This window comes from Jaculus jaculus, chromosome 3 (genome assembly GCF_020740685.1).
Source record: "Jaculus jaculus isolate mJacJac1 chromosome 3, mJacJac1.mat.Y.cur, whole genome shotgun sequence".
Taxonomy (NCBI): Eukaryota; Metazoa; Chordata; class Mammalia; order Rodentia; family Dipodidae; genus Jaculus; species Jaculus jaculus.
In genome coordinates this window covers 60,487,979-60,508,909 of record NC_059104.1, presented here as the reverse complement: position 1 = coordinate 60,508,909, position 20,931 = coordinate 60,487,979, and the positions used below count along the sequence as shown (strand labels likewise).

General features: G+C 46.4%; 1 protein-coding gene across 3 annotated transcripts; it reads right to left on the bottom strand.

The window, feature by feature from the left end:
• Positions 1–382: 382 nt before the first annotated feature.
• On the bottom strand, positions 383–17,403 carry Rgcc (regulator of cell cycle). Of its 3 annotated transcripts, none has more exons than XM_045145718.1 (5): positions 17,094–17,403; positions 15,660–15,845; positions 5,668–5,775; positions 2,914–2,976; positions 383–780 (listed from the first exon to the last, which is right to left on the bottom strand). In XM_045145718.1, the coding sequence occupies exons 1-5, from the start codon at positions 17,233–17,235 to the stop codon at positions 773–775; spliced, it is 507 nt and encodes a 168-aa protein (XP_045001653.1). In that variant the 5' UTR covers positions 17,236–17,403; the 3' UTR covers positions 383–772. The 3 variants fall into 3 exon arrangements, with proteins under 3 accessions (XP_045001653.1, XP_045001654.1, XP_045001655.1); XM_045145719.1 differs by lacking the exon at positions 17,094–17,403 and adding an exon at positions 16,804–16,881; XM_045145720.1 differs by lacking the exon at positions 17,094–17,403 and adding an exon at positions 16,076–16,079.
• Positions 17,404–20,931: the final 3,528 nt, after the last annotated feature.

Below are 20,931 nucleotides of genomic sequence, written 5' to 3'. Positions count from 1 at the left end.
CCCCCCCCCATACACACACACAGTCCTCCTACACTTCTATGTGCAAAGCCATCTACCAAAGGCTCACATCTAGACCCTCTGGTCACTGGAGCTACCTGGAGATTGGCATTAAGGATAGGGGCATAAAATCTGTCTTAGAATCAAATATTACAGAAGCAGGGATATCATCACATCCTTCTATGAAATCCTGCTTAATTCTCAAGCTAAAATCTCTCATTAGACATCTGCTAGTACCTCCCTCAGCTCAGAAGAAAGCTTCATGAGGTTGACTATCCTCAAGTGCAGCATCCTTGCTAGGAATCTGGAAGCTGGCCATCCCCACTAGAGTATCCCTGAATTGAAATATGTTGACGAAAATAAAGAAAAAAAGAAGCTTACAAAGTAGAGTCCAGTCCAAATTTTATTTGTATACAAAAATATATTATAGTAGGGAACGCATATTACTATTTCCAACTATATATAATTAATTACAAATATTTTCATAAAAGCACTTTAAATTATTGGAGAGCTATGTTTTAAGAGGAAATACAACATTAACATAGATCATCTGTTCTAATGTGCTGCAGGCAGGTAAACAAAGTCAGTTTCACTGTCTAAGTTTCCCAGAGATGGGCCAATGGACTAATGTTAATGTGAGCTGAGAGTGGCTGGTGTCAGGTGAGCCTCAGTTCTGACCCCTCCTGCAACAGATTCCAGTAGCTGATTTCACCAGGTTCTCAGAACCTTCTGGATCTTCACTCCTGTGACACACAAGGACCCAGAATGCCTTGTTTCACATACCTGTAAACAAGAGAGGGAGGATTAGCCCCTCCCAGAAGTTCACAACTCCTATGCCTAACCACATCACACCAGACACCCATCAAAGCTCAAACTTAATGGCAGGCTTCCTATATAATGTGAGTCTGATCAACTGGAAGGACTGGGCAGCCAGCTGCAATTTGTATGAAGTAGACAGGCTTGTTACATGAGTCCAGTACAAACTGTACTGCAATTATAATGATCTCTGTCAGAACAGGCCTAGGTCGTCTATTGTAGGATGTAGGATGGTGTAGCACAGAAGAAAAGGGAGAATAAAATCTTCAAGCAAATACAGATGAAGTTTTCCCCCTGATATTTAGATGTGTTACGAACACAGTTATTTTAAAATAGACTATTTTGTTGTTGTTGTTTTGAGGCAGGGTCTCACTCTAGTTCAGGCTGACCAAGAATTCACTCTGTAGCTCCAAGGCTGGCCTCACACTCATTGCGATCCTCCTACCTCAGCCTTCTGAGTGCTGGGGTTAAAAGCATGTACCTCCACGCCTGGCTTAGAACAGACTTTTCTTTCCTTATTTCTGACTTTTTTTTCTTTTTCTTTTTGTTTTTGTTTTTTGAGATAGGGTCTCATTTTAGCCAAGGCTGACCTGGAACTCACTATGTAGTCTCAGACTGGCCTCAAACTCACAGTGATCCTCCTACCTCTGCCTCCTAAATGCTGGGATTAAAGGTGTGGGCCACCATGCCTGGCAGAACAGACTATTTTTAAATTAACTTTTGGATCTCAGGTTTTAGATTCTATTTTAAATATTTAGCTGAGTAAAGCACAGGATATTTTTTATAGAAAATTAACACTTTTGCTGCACATGGTAGCGCACACCTTTAATCCCAGTACTTGGGAGGCAGAGGTAGGAGGATCACTGCGAGTTTGAGGCCACCCTGAGACTTCATAGTGAATTCCAGGTCGGCCTGAGCTACAGCGTGACCCTACCTTAAAAACCAAAAAACCAAACAAAAAAAGAAGAAGAAGAAACATCACACTTTCATGAGCCTGGAATGATGGTACATGCCTTTAGTACCAGCAGTTGTAAGGCTGAGGATCCCTGTGAGGTTCAGGCCAGCCTGGGCTAGAGTGAGACCTTGCCTTGAAAGACAGAAAGAGGGGAGGAAGGAAAGTAGGAAAGGATGGGCGGTACGAAAAGATGATCATGGTATATTGTCTATATGTACAAAGGTTGTCAATAAATTTTTTTGTAAAAAAGAAAATTAACACTTTTGTTAAAAAAAAAAAAGAAAGAAAATTAAGAGGCTGAAAAAATTCTCCAAGGCTCATTCTGTGGATGAGCAAGATCCCTAATGAATAGGATTATTGAAAATGTCTATCTCCAGAGGAGAGAAAATATAAGAGTATAACATAATGGAAATATGACCAATATACAATATGATCATATAGGAAAATTCCCAATTAATAAAATAGAATATTACAAATATCTGGAGTTGATCCAGCTAGCTCTTGAAATCTTATCCTTTTGAAGGATAGTATGTAGATATATTGTGAGGGTTCCTTCCTCTATCCACTCCCCAGCGCAATTCTAATTTGGTGTCTTTAGTTTTCAAAATTTCAAGCCACACAAAATAGGCACTAACCATTAGTATAATTCCTAAATGGAAAGTAAATATTTGCATAAGGAATCTGGGTCATGTGCAATTGGTGTGAGTATCCTCAGACCACTTCTCTTTTGGACACCCAATCCTCAGAAGTCAGACCTCACCAAGTCCCTGGAGGCAACATAGGAAGATTACCCCGAGGTGGGACCCTCCAGCTTACTGGACAAACTAGTGTGGTCAATGAGCCAGTTTTTATTCTGAGAACTGGCAAGCCATCACCATGGTAAAGCTCCCATTTTGCTCATGTGCCAAACAAAACCCCATTGTTTGCTGGTGACCTGTTGTCACAGTTGGGAAAGCAACCCCTGGCTACTTTAAGGCAGGCTTATCCTCCACGTTGTTTTCTGAGCCACGGGGTCCTGTTGCCAAACCTAAAAAAGCATTATGATGTGACACTCAGCCTTTGGGCAGGCTGGGAACCATTGCGGCACTTGATCAGAGGTGTGGCTTACTTGTCTGCGATTTTTAAAATACCAGGCTTGTACTCACTTGCTAATGTTCTGTCAAGATCAGCAATAAAGTCCTCTAGCTCTTTTGTGTCTCCTAATTTGGCTGTAAAACAGAAGAGAGAGTTCAGTTTCCATATAAAACATAGCTGAGGACTGTGGCATTGATTATTTCCACCTCATACCTGTCATCCACAGAGTCCTCACTAAAGCTGCTCCACATTTACATGACTCAGAAACTGACCCGAAAGACTAGCTTCAGTGCTTCTCTTTCAGGTCATCACCACCCTCGCCCATCACCCCACCCTACCATTTCTTCCTAACCTGGAAGAAGGACCTCTCTTCATTGTCTTAAGAGTTTGAGGGAAGGAAAATAAAAGGTTTGATTTGGGGGTTAGAGAGATGGCTTGGCAGTTAAGGTGCTTGCCTGTGAAGCCTGAGGACCCAGGTTCGATTTTCCACATAAGCCAGATACACAAGGTGGTACATGCATCTGGAGTTCATTTGCTGTAGCTGGAGGTCCTGCAGCCATTCTCTCTCACTGTCTTGCGCTCTCTCTCTCTCTCTCTCTCTCTCTCTCCCTCTCTCTCTCTCTCTCTCTCCCTCCCTCTTTCTCTCTCTCTCCCTCCCTCTTTCTCTCTCTGTCTCAAATACACACACACACATACACACACACACATATAAAGGGTTTTGATCTTTTTGATTGTGTAGGATAACTTATTAGTCAAAAATATTCAGTACACTTAGCCATATGCAGAATAGACCCCAGATTATGTGATTACAGCCACCCATGCCTTCTGTTGTGGCTTTGCTTGGGAGGGCAAAACTGCATCCCTTCAACCCTCCAGAATGACAGGAAGGAAGAACAAAGGCTGTACCATACATGCCCAAGCAGTGTGGAGGGTCCAGGACTGCCTTGTCCCACCTAGGTGCCAGCACAAGGGTCTTCATCTAGATTCATTCTGCATAGCCAGAAAGTGTCCTTTCCTGGGATACCTCTGCCTTTGGACAGTTTTTCATCCATGCCCTCCTTGAAATGCATCCGAACATTTTTCTCATTTGTCCTTGCTGGCTACAAATGGCTCATTGTTCTTAGTTTTCAAGCCAATTTGCCCCGGGGCTTTTCTTCCTTCTTTAATTCCTACCTCTGAAGGATCAGATAGCAGATCGGGGAACAACCCAAGCCACTTTCTACTGCAGTCCCTGAGAGCTAGACAATGGACTCCCCAGGGGCTGCTCACGTTGCGGTGTTGAGAGGGAATATTTAAAAATCTCTCTGTTGTAAAAGAGGAAAGTTCTGTTTGAATGCCAGATGCAGAATAGTAATGGAACCTTCATATTTACTTTTTAAGTTTGTTCCAATTTATTGCATTTTGCAGCTATTTTCAGCAACTAGAACTTTCCTTCTGGGAGAGGGGGATGGCCTTTTGTTTACAAAAGAACTCTTGTCCAACCTAACAGAACATTCAGCTCTCTAGCTGGTGACACTTTGCCAATGCCAAAAAATAAGAAACTCTTCATGAATCTTGAAAAACTCTTCAGTCTATTAATGTCACAGTGGCTAGAACTGCTATTTTTGAGACATTTTTGTATCAAAATTTTGTCTCAAAAATCTCTTATTTCATCATTTGAAATCATATCTCATAATGACAGCTTCATTCAATTATCTGCTAATGTGATCATTTAAAAACACTGGTAAAGCCAGGTGTGGTGGTGCAAGCCTTTAATCCCAGCCCTCGGGAGGCAGAGGTAGGAGGATTGCCATGAGTTCAAGGCCACCCTGAGACTACACAGTTAATTCCAGGTCGGCCTGGGCCAGAGTGAGACCCTACCTCAGAAAAGCAAAAAACAAAATCAGCAACAACAACAACAACAAAACACTAGTAAGTAGTTAATGCAATTAAAAAAGAAAACAGGAATCCTACTTCCTGCAAAGCCAAACTGCTGAGTTTTAAATTCTAAGATGAAGCTCACCTGGGAGGAGAATGACAGGCATCGTCATTTGGCATAAGAGAGAATCTACATCTATTTTAATGTCAATTCAGGTTTTCTACTCAGGATTATTTGATTTTAATCTCACACTGACCAAAATCCTGAGAAATAACAGATTTCACTTCACATGCTGCTGTACTAGGTGACTCTTTGTATTTGCTTTGCAAATTTAGGCATGCTTGGCAGGGACGTGTGCATGGGTACAAGAGAGGAGAGCAGAGGGCTGCAGTTAGCTCTGTGGGTAATGTGTTCGCCTTGCAAGCATGAGGATATAAGTTAAATCCCCAGAGTCTATTTATCTATCATCTATCTGTCTACATATCTATCTATCTATCATCAATCTATCAATCATCTATCTATCTCTCTAAAACTAGGCATAGCTGGGCATGGTGGGACACTCCTTTAATCCCAGCACTTGGGAGGCAGAGGTAGGAGGATCACCATGAGTTCAAAGCCACTTTGAGACTACACAGTGAATTCCAGGTCAGCCTGAGCTAGAGCAAGATCATACCTATAAAATAAAATAACATAAAATAAAACTGGGTGTAGTGATGCGCACTTGTAATTCCAGCGCTGGGAAGGCAGAGAGGGTGGATGGATCCCTCGGGCTCACTGACTAGCATTCCAGCCTAAGTGGGAAGGAAGTTCCAGGCCAATGAGAGATGACCATGAATCAAAAAAAAAAAAAAAGTGGATAGCAGTTCCTGAGGTTTTCTCCAAGGTTTCCTCTGGATTCTACACACACACATGTGCCCAACATGTGTGCACGTGTGCGTGCACACACACACACAGAACATAAGCTTACCTTTATGAGGAGTGACAGCAGTGGAGAGCAGAGCTGGGGCAGAGTCTGTTGGAGAATTCAGCTTTTCATCACTGAAGCTGAAGCTGGTCCTATACAAGGAATCTGCACCTTTCAGGAAGAAACAAACCGTCCTCATTAGAAACCATCTCACTAACCTGCACACTTGTTGACCTAGTGGCCTCTGATATCAGCGGTGTATCTCCAAAAGAAGAAAAAGTTATAAATCTACAGTTAACAAGTGGAGTTTCAGTTTTATAACTATGCCCCCAAATGATCGGAGACAGGGAAGTGTGCATGGGCATGTGAAAGTGTATCTCCAGTCAGGCACACTATGGCCCTTGCTACCCATACAGGGTGATGGGATCAGTAGGGACAGACCTCTGCTAGCCAAAACCTGCTGACCATCTGTCAAACCCAGTGGTCAAGCCAGTTCCTGGCTAATGGGTTGGGGGCTTGAATGTTAGAAATACAAAATATTCCATGAAAAATGCCATTTTGCCTTTGGAACCCCTTAAAACATAAAGACAAAGTTGGATCCCATGTCTGAATAAAAACCCCTTCCCTGCTCACAAGTCCTGGTCATGGATTTCCCCAAGGTCCTACTTTGTATATACACACGTGTGCAGATGCATGCATGTGTGGGTGCACATGCGTGTGGAGTCAGAGGACAACCTTGGGTGCTGATCCTCAGGAGCACCATCCACTATTTTTTGAGACAGGATCTCTCACCAGCCTGGAGCTCAGCCAACAGACTAGACTGGCTGGCTAGTGGGCCCCACCTGTCTCTGGCTCCCCAGTGTTGGGTTTACAGGCAGACACCACCATAGGCAGCTTCTGGGATCCCACTCAGGCCCTCAAGCTTGCACAGCAAGCACTTTCCTGACTGAGCCATCTCCCTCACCCAAGATCCTTCACTCTTGTCTTTCACAGGCTAGAGTCAAGGCCAGAAATGTTTGCTCTTGGCTGTCCAACTATCACAGATACACAGGGGATCTCATAGCTCCTCCTATTTCATTCCTACATAGGCTAGACTGGCAGCAGGCAAGATCCCAGGCCAGGCTGAGCTGCAAAAGGCCCAGCTACTAAGACTTAGCTACTAAGAACTGAAATGCCCTTGAGCAAGATAGTATCTCTGGGCCTTGGTTTGCCTATCAATAAAACAGAAAGGTGGACTAAAACATCCTCAAAATCCCTCCAAGTTCTGAAGTTCTTTTTTTATTATAATATTTTTATTTATTTATTTGTGAACAGAGAAAGACAAGGAGACAGAGAGTGACACAGAGAGAGACAGAGAGGATGGGCATGCCAAGGCCTCTTGCCACTGCAAACCAACTCCAGATGCATGTGTCACTTTATGAATCTGGCATTACCAGGGTCCTGGGGAATCAAACCCGGGGTCTGGAGGCTCTGTAAACAAGCACTGAGCAATCTCCCCAGCGCTTCTCCTCCCAGCTCTGAAGTTCTAAGATTCTGTTCCTCTAAGTCTTGCCAAGTGGAGGAAGCCAGCCCATGGCCAGCCCTGCTGTGAAGTGGTAACACGGAGGCTCTCAAGCAGAGCAGGCTGCAAAAGCAGGATGTGGCCAATGAGGTTGTGCGGAAGCAGCCCTCCTGGTTAAAGCACACCAAAACCAGCCTCGGCTCCAAAGGAGCGCTGGAAAGGCTCCCTAGGTGCATGAGGGTGGCTGACTAATGAGGGTCTGGCCACAAACCTGCTCCTCCTCAGTGTTCCTGTACTTGAAACGATTCCTTTCAGCTCAGGGAGAAGCAAAACATCTTTTGGTTCCCTTAACTCAAAATGAACTTGACTACATAATTTAAAAAAAAGTTTTCAACATAAACAGAAACCAATGCCAGAAAGAAGTTTCTAGTTCTGTGAGATTTCAGCCCCATCCCTAAATGGCTGTTACACCTCTTCGGGCTCCTCACCTGGCTCCCTGTCCTCTGCCTCTAACCAGGGGCCTCTTGTCTTCCTCCTTTCTGGTCCACATACCAACCCCTCAAAGCTTCCAGTGCAGGTCTCCTACAGGGACCACCATCTTATGCCAGGGCTTTAATGAACACATACCAACATCTCAAACTCGGAGCCTTAAGCCCACATTTCTGAAACAATACACTCCCCAGCTGCCTGGTCCTTGAAGACAAGGTCTTCATGGTGAACTGTTGTAGCAACACTGGGAACCTTTGATCATTCCTACTCAGAACATCCCTGAAGCATTTTGTGGTAAAGGAACCAGTTTATCCATACTTCCCAAGTGTGCTGGACAAAGACTTCTGCTCTTGGTCATCCATCAAAGACAGACTTCATGGCCCTCCTGTTAACATCTCTCAGGACACTATACTCTCCAGAACTTGACTGCATGGTAGGCTGAGCCCATTTCTAGAAGAACCATTAGTCCTGCACACAGGAATGTTCTCATGTCCATAGCAGACCTATGAAGGAGCATGCCTTGTCACTGCAGTAACCAGGGAAGTTGCCACAAATCAAGCCTTCTGCAGAGAAGATGAAGTCATGTTTTGGGGGCAGAAAAACCACAGACGCACCACGGATGCAGGACATGAGCCAGAAGGAAGGAAGATCAAGCTTTTACCACATTCTCCTTGGCTTAGAAAGACATCCAAAGCAGAAACAAGTTGGATCCACCCTCTTTCCTAGTCCAGTGTTCTAGCTCTGAGACTCACTAATCTGGAGCTCAGGGGCCAACCCTGCCCCATCCTATCTCCTAGAACAGCTGGCGCTGGAGCACCACACCTCACTCCACCCCACCCCACCACACCCTACATGCACCAAAGGCCCTTCCCCTGGCCTTGAGCTTCCTCTCTGCTTTGCCTCAACTCTCCACCAATTTTACATCCACAGACACTCCTGCCTGAGGATAGAGATAAGGGTAAGGAAGACCAAAGTTGACTCACCTTCAAAGCCATTAAGCCAAACACTATGGAGCATTCAAATGAACAATGTCAATATGGAAAAGCCCATTGCAAAAAGAGAATGGTAGGGAATAGGCATCCAGGGAGGAGTGGAAAAAACTGAAAGTAACTCAGATAGTTTAGACAGGAGAAGGAGCCATTGTCTCAGAGGATGGTCCTGGTGGCCTCCAGTCCTTCAAACTCTAGTCTGCAAGCTCAATTCCTTGATCCAAGTACTTTTCCTCAAGCTCAGAAAGTAAAGACACAATCTGATTTTTACTTGACTAGTAAATTCAGTAGTGAGTCAAATTACTAAAGTGGTCAATAGTTGCTCATTGCTATGAACTCAGTGAAGGAGGTAAAGGGGGAAAACAGTAGTTAGAAAGAAAGAAAGAAAGAAAGAAAGAAAGAAAGAAAGAAAGAAAGAAAGAAAGAAAGAAAGAAAGAGAGGGGGAGGGAGGGAGGGAGGGAGGGAGGGAGGGAGGGAGGGAGGGAGGGAGGAAGAAAAGAAAGAAAGAGAGAGAGAGAGAGAGAGGGAGGGAGGGAGGGAGGGAGGGAGGGAGGGAGGAAGGAAGGAAGGAAGGAAGGAAGGAAGGAAGGAAGGAAGGAAGGAAGGAAGGAAGGAAGGAAAAGAAAAGCTGGGTATGGTGGTGCATGCCTTTTATCCCAGCAGCTGGGAGGCAGAGATAGGAGGATCCCCATGAGGTCAAGGCTACCCTGAGACTACATAGTGAATTTCAGGTCAGCCTGAGCTAGAGTGAAACCCTACCTTGAAAAACAAACAAACAAAAAAGGAAATAGTAGTTACAGTATCTATATAAACAGATACACACAGAGGCACATCACCATAGCATAGGCTCGCTTCCCTTCTTCCTGGCCTCAACACACACACACTCTCTCACACGCTGCCCACTCACTGCCTTACCATAATTTCAAACACTTTCTGTATCTTTACGTTCCCAAGGCCAACTCCAGGCTCTGAGATATCCACCCTTCAATTATCCTAGCTTCCTTGACAAAACTTTCCCTGTTTGGTTGCCCTTGAGGCAACAGTCTACACAGGAAAATTCATGACAAAAGCAACCCCAACAACCCTGAAGCCATCTTTAATTTAATTTATTTATTTATTTGAGAGCGACAGACACAGAGAGAAAGACAGATAGAGGGAGAGAGAGAGAATGGGCGCGCCAGGGCTTCCAGCCTCTGCAAACCAACTCCAGATGCGTGCGCCCCCTTGTGCATCTGGCTAATGTGGGACCTGGGGAACCGAGCCTCGAACCGGCAAGCGCTTAACCGCTAAGCCATCTCTCCAGCCCCCCTGAAGCCATCTTAAAGAGAGTGAAGGGTCATATGTCATGTGAATGGCTCTGTGTATGGTGCCGAGATTTTCATAACGGTTTGGTTCTCAAATTCTTAGCAAGATGAAGAATAGCAGGCCCAGAAAAGATTAGCATACAGCATGAAATGAAGATTCTAGGTCCTGGCTTCCTGCTATATTTTAGATCAGTAAAATTCTTAAGTTTCTCTTCTGAGGTGCCTAAGAATAAACCCCCAACACAAAGGTGCTCCAAAGTGTAGACTTCTCTAGTCAATAAAATTTCTTTCCACTGGCTTTTATTAAGGGAGTACGATGAACAGAATTTTTTTTTTCGAGGTAGGGTTTCACTCTAGCTCAGAATTTACTATGTAATCTCAGGGTGGCCTCGAACTCACGGTGATCCTCCTACCTCTGCCTCCCAAGTGCTGGGATTAAAGGCATACGCCACTACGCCCGGCTTTCAATGAACAGAATCTTATTCTAGGGATTATGGTGGCCTGAACTCCTGTTCTATTCACTCTCCTAGAACTCTATTCCATGCAACATACATCCAGGCTATCAGATAAAATGACAGCAATGTGTGGCTGCCTGATAGCCCAGGCAATGTTGTTGCCCCACCCTGCATCAGGTGCTGCTTGTAATAGGGGCTTGAGGGACTTCGAGCAGTGATGGTTTGGGGAACCTTTGTGGGTAGTAAAGTGAGCCTCATAACAGCCACTGTATATAGCTCTGAAGCCCCATCTCACATACATCTCAAATCCCCATTAAAAACTTCCTTGTCTGGTCCATTTAGTGCACAGAAGCCTTAGATTCTGGAGTTCAGCTTCTAAGGACCATCAAAAGACATGAAAACATATTACACATGCAACCCTCCAAGCCTCAGTGATTCTAGAGAGTTGAAGAAACTCCGTGGTAGAACAGACACTTGTTGGAAAGGTAGACTTTCTTTTTTTTTTTTTTTTTTTTTTTTTGAGTTTAGGGTGTTGGGGGAAAGGTAATTTAGGGTTAGTACTGACATGTGCTACTCCAGGGGAAAGTAAAACCACAGTCAGTAAGCCTTGCCCAGAGCTCCTGTAAATATAGAACAATCCCACACATTTGCAGCAAGCCAACTATAGTAATTAACAGAGAAAAAGAAAGCCCTAAGTCTGTTTTCCTTTGTCCACAGGGAATGGTAGAGATGGAAAGATTCCTCTTCTCCAGAAAGCTAAAACCTGACAGCCTCAGTAAAGTGTGATCGCCTCAGGTTCCTGCAATGGCCAGCTTCTGACACAGCTCTACCCCTTCCGACAGCTTGCCAGGCCTCACAGCAAGACCAGCCACTCACTTGGAATTCCTAACATGGCACCAGAGTACTCTGAGGGCTCCTATCTGGCCTCATCCTCTCAGTTTAGACAAGTTCAAGCTCCAGTCTCCACAGCTCCTAGACCACCTTCATGCTAGCTCTCATTCAGGCCTCCAGGGCCCCAAAATCTCTTTGGACCCAACCAAAATATCCTAGACAAAGAATGCAGATCGTCTAAGTCTTGCTCATGCCAAAGACTCCAGCTCTCATTTCTTAAAAATATGTATAATTTTACTATTTACACGTAAGTAGACCTCAGACCTTTTCTATTAAATAGCAAAACACTTCCCTTCTCAAATGATAAATGTATGTGAACCCCCCAAAAAATCAGAGATGTTGTTCATTCCATATTTTAAAAGTTTAAATAAACTTTTTATAAAGCCAACCAACAGAAGCATAAACTAACACAGTCTAAATTTTGGAATAAGTGAAAATTTCATTAAACATATTTCAGAATAATCCCTTACTTTCATAGTTAAAAATACAGAAAAACATATATTTTAAAAAATAAATTCAAACCAAAGATACTTAAAATTTCTAAAATACTTCTGAGGGTCAGTTTTGAAAAACATTGCCCTAGTTCTTAATAGATTACCTTTTTACTGCTAAAGTTAAAACTGGTGTCAACAATGTGCTATGGGAAAGAAATAGCCCTGTTTTAACCAATTTTCATTTACCCCTAATATAAAATCAATCTGCAGTTATTTTGGTCCTCCTCATGTTAGATTTCCCTTAAAGTGGGAACCAGAAGGAGTACTTCCTTAGGTGTCCTTTTGTTTTGTTTTGTTTTGTTTTGTTTTGTTTTTGGTTGGGGACAGGGTCATGCACATTCCACAATACAGGTGTGGTTGTCAGAGGACAACTTTCAGGTCTGCCCTAACCTTTCACCTTGCTTGAGGCAAGATCTCTTGTTGATCACCCCCATTCACCAAGCTAGCTAGCCCTGAGGCTTCCAGAGGAGTCTCTGGTTTCCAACCCCTTTTCACCCCAGGTGCCCTGGGATTACAGATGCCAGCCTTATGTGGGTACTGGAGACCTGAACTCAATGCTAGCACAGCAACACTTTATTCACGGATCCTCCACTCAGAAGTATCCATTTTTCTCTATCTAAGTAAATTGCTGCTTTAGGAACACCCATTTTTCTCCTTCAGATAAAATCAATCTAACTCATTTTAATGAGAAACAGAAGTGTTCTTCAACAATCAGAAATACTCGTCACTATCTCCACCGATGCTCCAGATGCTCGGGCCTTTGGAAAAAAAAAAACCTTCAACAAGACTATCATTGATAAAAAGACAGTCTGGCTCAATGGGAATTCAGACTACTCCTGAAGACCTGGTTTACATTCAAGCCAACCATCCGTGGTGACAAGCAAAGCCACAGAGCAGCCTGAGTAGAACTGGTACTTGGTCAGAGAAATGGAGTTAACAGTGCCTGAATTATAGGGCTCTAGAAGAGATGAGTGATAGCATTCAAAGAGCAGCAGAGAGATGGCTAATGGCAAGAGGTAATAACCAATAATAAAGTGTAGTGAAGGGACTGGAAAAAGTAAGCTGCTGTTGCTGCCATTATAAATCTAGTTGTTCCCTTTGGAGAGGTTTCAGTGTGTCTCTCACATTCTCTTCTACCAAAAACATCAGACAAATGACTGTAACAAATGTCTGTGCTCAATTTCTGGCAGCAATTAAGACACACATACACAGACACACACCATACTTCATTAAGACATCACTATTTAGATTCACACAATTTGTGCCAAGACTATTTCTTTAAAAAAAAAAAAATATTATTTATTTATTTATTTGACAGTGAGGAGGAGGGAGAGAGAGAGAAAGAATGGGTGTGCTAGAGCCTCCAGCCACTGCAAACGAACTCCAGACATATGCATCACCTTGTGCATCTAGCTAATGTGGGTCCTGAGGAATCAAACTTGGCTCCTTTGGCTTTGCAGGCAAACACCTAAACTACTAAGCCATCCCTCCAGCCCCCAAGACTACTTCTAACTAGTCTTGTGTTGAACAAACTACTTAAAAAAAATACGTTTTATTTATTTGTTTGAGAGAGGAAAGTGGCAGAGAAAGAGAGAGAGAGAGAGAATGGGCGAGCCAGGGCCTCCAGTCACTGCAAAGGAACTCCTGACACATGTGTCCCCTTATGCATCTGGCTTATGTGGGTCCTGGAGAATCGAACTGGTATCCTTTGGCTTTGCAAGCAAATGACTTAACTGCCAAGCCACCTCTCCAACCCTGAACAAACTACCTTTAAACCAAAGACCAGTGTCACCTGAGCCTTCTTTATACCATTTGCGTGACTTCTCCAGTCATCAAATGAGGAGTTTAAGGTTCACCACAAAAGCAGTAAGCAATAAGCACATAAGAAAAACTACAAATTCTATCCCAAGATTTCACCCAAACTGTGAAGAAATTGTTTCTGGTGTGTTCTCTTTAAGATCCATAAAAATGCATTCTACAGCCCAGTGTGGTGGTACACACCTTTAATCCCAGCACTTGGAACATAGAGGTAGGAAGATCGCCGTGAGTTCAAGGCCAGCCTGGGACTACAGAGTGAATTCCAAGTCAGCCTGAGCTACAGTAAGACCCTACCTCAAAAAAACAAAAACAAAAACAAAAAATGCTAACCTCAAATCTCTCATGGCAGAGCTCACAGCTATGAATGGGCACACTTGGGCCCTATTCCTACAGAATGAGGCTGTGGCTTAGAAGGGAGCTGTCCTCTGCATAGAGCAGCAGGGACAGACTGTCCCATTCCCTTTCCCCATGGGAGACAGAATTCGTATTTGATGAATAATTTGTTCCATGCTTCAGAGGAAGGAGACATGTGTAAGATAGGCCACAGGTATTGAGACAAGCTTAAAAATATTTACGACTTCTCTTTGACATTGAAAATGAGCAGTCAGGTCATTAGCATCAAATTCCAAAAGTTCCAAATGGAAATTAACAACACACTCTTACATCCCTTTTCACCTCAAAAGTTACAGGCTGGTCTGATGTGAGATCAGGGCTGCCTAGGAACTCAGACTAGACCTTGGGTTTCTGACACACATCCTGACCATGATGGTACGGGCTTTATCTCCTGTGAAGAGGATAGCTCAGATTCAAGTCTCACTCTTAATCTTTGCCCAGAAATAAGGAAAGGGATCCAGGTCTCAAAACAGCACAAGGGCTTTTACTCCCAGAGTCAAGGGCAGCAAAGGTAGTGATGTTTGTGCTTGTAACCCATGTAGGGACTGAAGGCTCAAGAATATAGAGAATTCGAAAAATGACAAGTAATTCAGGATTCTAAAACCAACAGTAAGTGCTGGGAAGATGGCTCAGTGGTTAAAGATCTTGATTCCAGAACCAGCCCGGGTTCAATTACCCAGCACCTACATAAAATTGGACGCAAGGTGGTACATGCATCTGTGTTCCCAACTAGCGCCTATGACAATGACAGCAGAGCCAGGAGAACCTTGAGCTTATAGGCCAGCTAGTCTGACGGTCCTTTGCGTCCCTTGTAGTCTAAAGACAGTTCGTTTGTTGCAGCAGCAAGCAAGACACCTTAGGGTGCCTCAAAGAAGCCAAACACCTCAGAGATGGCCTCTGACTTCACACATGCTCGGTGACACACACGCGCATGTAAATTTTTTTAAAGAAAACCAACTACTATGTAACACAAAAAGTCACCAAATTTGTACCCAGATATCAACAATCTTTCAAGACATTTTATTTCCTGAAAACTCCTCCCTTCTTTCTGTCTTCTTGCCTTTGGTTTTACTCCCTCCCTCCTTTTCTTCTTGCTCAGTTATTAAGACAGAGGCCAGTGTAAGACAGGTCATAAAGAAGTACCTCTGTGCCATGTGCTCTCTGACTTTCCTGACACTGAAACATTGCACTTAAACTCAGCAGCCCCAGGATTCTTTCAAGAGCGTGTCCAATGGTGCAACAGGTCTGGGTGCTTAGGGCCAAAAGAAAGTGCAAGAAGTTATTTTGAAAATTCCAAGAACAGCAAGTTAAGAAATCTCTGGTTTCACGAATGTTTCAACACTGTGCTCTCTCATGTCCCCACAGTCCCGCTACCCCCATCCCAGGGCTATTTCCTCCATCCACATATTCTAGAGAGGTGTAACTGAGAAGAAAGAGCAAAGGAAAAGTGGGGAGAGGCAGAGAGACTGCAAAGTCCTGACTGGAGTCCCGGGACAAGCTGCCTCACGACACACCTGCTATGACAGTCAGGTCCACCTTCCAGGACTGACCTGGCTCAGCTGGCCTTCACAGCTCTGCAAACCTCCCAAAGCTCGCCCAGAGCTTTTACGTCCCAGTTTCCTGGCCATGCAGGTTTGCAGGTAAACAATGGTGCTAGGGTTAGCCTGGATCTGGGGTCGTGCAGGTCCGGGCTGGGAGTCTTAGGAGGGGCCTCACTTACTCTCCGAGTCGCTGAAGCCGCTGCTGTCGCTGACGCTGGCGCTGCTGCGCCGCTTCATTCGCTGCAGGTGCTCCTCGTAGTGGAAGTGGCGCTCGTGGAAGGGCGACGCGAAGTCGGCCAGCACCGCGTCAAATTCGCACAGCGCGTCGCTCAGCTCCGCGGCGGCCGCGGAGTCCATGGCCGGGGCTGGGGCAGGCAGGACCGGTTGCTCAGGGGCCGGGGGCCGGGCGACCACCTCCCCGGGAACCCCGTCCCGCCACCATCCCCGGGATGCCCAGCACTCAAGCGCGGTGGACAGTGACAGCCGCCTTTGGCTCCCCTCCCACCCTCCAGAGCGCCCGTGGCCTAAGCCGCTGCACCGAGGAGGAAACGTCATTGTTTCCACGGCCAAGTGGAAAGCCTGTCACCCCGCTCACCCCACTCAGCCACGCTGCCCCTCGCGCTGTCCCCACGCTCGCTCCGCGGGGGCTCACGAGAGCTCCGTGGCGGTGGCCAGTCTGAGTCAGGACGCGCCCGCCACGTACCGGGCTCGGGCCCCAAGCCCCGCGTGGGGCCGGGAGCTCGGATCCCCAAGTCGTGCGTGGGGCCAGGAGCTCGGGTCCCCAAGTCGCGCGTGGGGACAGGAGCTCGGGTCCCCAAGTCGCGCGTGGGGCCAGGAGCTCGGGTCCCCAAGTCGCGCGTGGGGCCAGGAGCTCAGGTCCCCAAGTCGCGCGTGGGGCCAGGAGCGCGGGTCCCCAAGTCGCGCGTGGGGCCAGGAGCTCGGGTCCCCAAGTCGTGCGTGGGGACAGGAGCTCGGGTCCCCAAGTCGCGCGTGGGGCCAGGAGCTCGGGTCCCCAAGTCGTGCGTGGGGACAGGAGCTCGGGTCCCCAAGTCGCGTGTGGGGACATTTGTTCGGGTCCCCAAGCCCCGCGTGGAGAGAAAAGTTGAACCCGTGGTCCCGGGACGGAAGAGTGGGCAGAGGAAAAGGGAGCACACAGGTCCCCTCTTTTGTCCCCCGCCTGCCGGCCAGCTCGGGACGTTGCAGGGACCCCGGGCCGGGCATGGTGCTCAGCGGTACACAGTTTCCCTAACACGCTCCAGTCTCGGGCTTCCATCCCCGGGGTCACAAAAAGGGGAGGCGGGGACCCCGGGACCTGGCACTCACCTGCCGCGGCCGCAGGGCCGCTGTGCGCCGAGGGCGGCTTCATGGAGCGGCGAGGTGGTGCTGTGGCCCGGGCTGTCCCCGCGCTCCGCCGTCACCCGCCGCCTCGGCCTCCCGCCTTATAGCCGCGGGCGGCGGGGCGGGGCCGCGGGGTCTGTCCACCACCCCCCGACCTCGGGGACGCCCCCGGCCCCGCCCCGCCCGCCACGCGCGCGCCCCCCCGCCCGCCCGCCGCGGAACCTCGGTGACGAGTTGTGGTCGCCGGAGCCCGGGTGACCGCCCCAAATATTTACCCGCCGCCTGGCCCGCCACCCTGACAACCCGACCCACGGAAGTGACTCTGGCGGCGCCGCAGCTCCCAAAGGGTTCACCCCGCTCGCGTCGGTCTCGCTGAGCGCCGTGGAGCCTCAGTTTCCTCGTCGACGAAATGAACATGGAAAAGCAGAGAGCCTCCTTGGCTTACTGCAAGAATCCCAGAGCCCACGCCCTCGAAAGGTCCACGCAGCCACCGCCTTCCCCACGGAACTTAGAATACTGGGGGCTGACGGTGGACAATGCAGTGGGTGGGGTCTGTAATGGTCGAGCTCAGAGCTCAGAGGGGTCTGAGCAGCAGTTCTGGGTGGTCCCACCAGCCCAGACTTCATGCAAGAGGAGGAGTCACCGCGCACATCAGCTCGAACTCAGAGCTGTGCGGTCCATGAAAGGGTCCAGAATAGATCCCAACCAGAGGCCCTAGACCTCGCGCTGGCCAGAAGGGTGACCACTTGCCAGTGGGAGTTAGATGAAAGTGAAGTAAGGTGTCTATCCTGCGAAACCCCTGTAAACCCCTACTGCAGGTTGAGACAAGAGAAGGCTGAGGCAATAGCATCCAGAGTTTCGAGTCCAGCCTGCAAGAGCCTGTCTCAAAAAGAAAAAAAAAAGTTTTAATCATTTAACTAAATAAATAATTAAATGTGAAGTAAAGGACTAGGGATGTGGCTCGGGTGTAAAGCACATGCCCAATATGGTGAGGCCCTGGGTGTGATCCCTGGTGCTGCAAAAATAAATTTAAAATAAACGAACACCAATTACAATTGAATAAAGTGCAATTTTCAGTGCCTCGGTTACACTTGACACTTTCAGGCACTCACCAGCCACCATGGAAGAGTGGATTGGAAGACAGACGTCCCACCCTGTTGATTCAGGGCCTGCCTGGTGTCACCTGCATGCACCAGTTCAGCCCCACAGCCACCCCAAGAGGTGCCCTTGGTTTGCAGAAGACTGAGGCAAGGCTGGCTTGGTAGCTCGCCTGTCCCTTAGAGATGGAAGGCAGGTCTGTCTGATTTTAGAGCCACTTTGGGCTTTTTCACACCCTCCCTGCCTCCACAGTGATAAGCAGGGAATCACCTTCTTAAGAAGATGGAGAACTCTCATGCAGGAGGGAGGCTCCAAACAGCACAGCTGACAACCCAGATCCCAAGGCACCTGCTTCTTCATCTGTTCTTTTCCCTGGGGACCACTGCAAACACCTTTGCACTTGTCCTGAATCTTTTTATTTATGAGAAGGAGGGAGAGAAGATGAATGGACATGCTAGGGCTTCTTGCCACTGCAAACCAACTCCAAAAAACAATACACATAAGGTATTAGGAAATTGAACCTGGACGGGCAGGTTTTGCAAGCAAACACCTTTAACCACTGAGCCATCTCCCCAGTCCCAGAAAACCTTTCATTCTCACCCTCCCCTTTCTTTACTACTTGCCTATGGCACATACTGCTCATGCCCTGGGCTAACAGAGCAGCACCCAACCTGGGAGGTGCCAACCAGAAGTCTTTTGAGTGAGGAGAGCAGAATTTATTTTGTCCACTATTCAGTTGACGGCACTTGCTTTACTTCCAATCAACCCTTGTACACATTTTAGTGACATGTGTGAATCTACTTCTGAGTTTTTCCCCATTCCTCCCTAGAACCAGACAAAAGGTAAAGATTTAAATCCTGAGCCTTCTGGCTGGACTCCATTTCCTGTCCCAGGGCCTGCTATGGCCCCTAGCCACCTAATCTTGGTGACAGAGATGATGAATGATCCCAGTGTTCAGGTGTGACCTTGCCCCTCCTAAAGATGGGTGGACAGTGGTATCTTTCACCAAGTCCTGGGCCAGAATTAACCATAATTATGCTAGCACTGAGATTTACTCCCATTCTCAGTATTTGAGGGTCATTTGATCACACAGATACTAGCGCCTCCAGAAAAAGACTTGAGGAAGCCTTTGACAGGACACAAGACAGCAAGGCTTATGGTTTTAAAGATCAGCTCTTAAATCTTTTTATTGACAACCTCCACACATATCATGATTATAGTCCCCCTCCACCTACCTCCTCCTTTGAATCCCTTCTTTCCATCTAGTCCTTGCTCTGCTTTGATGTCATAATTTCCCCTCCTATTATGCAGGCCTTGTGTAGGTAACATCAGCCACTGTGAGCTCAGGAATACCACAGCCACTTTGACTGGAAGACAGTATTGCAAAGCACTCCTCCTCTTCCTTTGGCTCTTACATTCTTTCTTCCTCTGTCACTTCTCAACATTTCGGTGAGTTTTGAGACACTCCAGTGGTCACCACCATTTGAAACAAAGAAGTTTCTCTAACCAAAAGTGAGAATAGCATTAATATAAGTAAGTATTTAGAGGAAAGATTCATGGGCATAATCTATCCATTTAGCCAGACAGCAGTAGTAGTTTCCCCCTAGGGCTTATGACCTCCCCAGCTATAGGCTTTTGATTAGATTTTCAGTACCAGCCATGAATTGCCTCTCATGGAGTAGGCCTCAAATCTAATTAGAGAGCAGACATTCCACCATTGCACCATTTGTCTCATCTGTTCAGCTGTAAAGCTTGCAGAGTCCTCTCTGGGTGAAGACCACTGATGACATTTCTCCCCCAGCAGGCTGCATAGCACTTTCCAGCATCCTGACAGCTAGTCAACAGGGAGGAGACTTCCAGCCCAGCTCCAACTTGATTTCTCAGTGTCACACAGCCCAAGCATGTGGTGTCTTTAGCAATAGGGTCTTACCATCTAGTTCTGGTGAGCAACCAAGAGCCTAAGCAATTGCCTATAATGTTCTGGGGAGCATCAAGGGCCTCTCTGATCAACAACTCACTGGAACTGCAATGTTCTTGCACAGTCTATTGTTTCTGGACATAATATTATTAACACACACACACATATACATACGTATCTCTATATATAGTTTGAGCAGAAGTACCCAATGGCTCTCTCTCTCTCTCTGCCTCTGTGTGTGTGTGTGTGTGTGTGTGTGTGTGTGTGTGTGTGTGTGTCTGTATTACTACTTAGTAAAGACAACACTTTATTGGTAACTAATATGTCTTAGTCTATATGTGCTATGATAACAAAATAGCACAGACTGAACAAATTGTAAACAACAGAAATTTCTTTCTCACAGTTCTGGAGACTGGAAGACCAAGGTCAGCACTATGTGCTGAGGTCTTTTCTTTGCTGCATCCTACCATGGCAGAGGAATGAAAAGAACTGACACTTTTGCTCAAGCCTTTTGATAAAATCCCTAATTCTACCTGTGAGCACTCTGTGCTCTGTTCTGGTAACAGTCAGCCCAGAAAGGCTCCACTGTTTAACACAATCACACTTGAAACATACAACTTTCAACAAAAGGTCTGATTATAGCAGCTTCTCCTCCCCACACAGTGTTGGCCACTCCTTCCTGAGCTATCCTGAGCATCCACCTACCTACCTGCTTGTCTTTCTTCTCGGGCCTCTGCTGAGTTCATCTGGAAGTAATGGCTGAATTCTGGCTTGCTGTAGATCCCCTCTGGATCCTTTCTTCTCACTCTTCACTATATCCACTCAAAAGTAAAACTAACATTAGCCTTCAATTTGTTATTTTCAGGCTTGATTTCTTTTTTCTTGTAGGACTTCCATACTTGGTACTTACTTGCTCTACAGGCATTCCATGAAAGAAGCCTTAGTTGTTTCCTAACATCAGGTCTCCTCTTCCTGTTCTGATAGATAGGTGGACTTATGGATTCCTGAAAGAATATATTCCAAGCCTATTTTGAGTTATGATTCATGATGTAACTAAACTTTGGACAGCCGGCTGTCAGCACTGTTATGCTATGAAA

What these genes read in the sequence shown, in the direction of transcription:
- Rgcc (XM_045145718.1), bottom strand. Translation starts at nt 17,235, where the DNA reads ATGTTCATTTCGTCGACGAGGAAACTGAGGCTCCACGGCGCTCAGCGA. An exon ending in GGTGGCGGGCCAGGCGGCGG is followed by an intron (nt 15,846 to 17,093) that starts GTAAATATTTGG and finishes TGCCTGCCCCAG; the next exon opens with CCCCGGCCATGGACTCCGCG. An exon ending in CGGCTTCAGCGACTCGGAGA is followed by an intron (nt 5,776 to 15,659) that starts GTAAGTGAGGCC and finishes TCTTCCTGAAAG; the next exon opens with GTGCAGATTCCTTGTATAGG.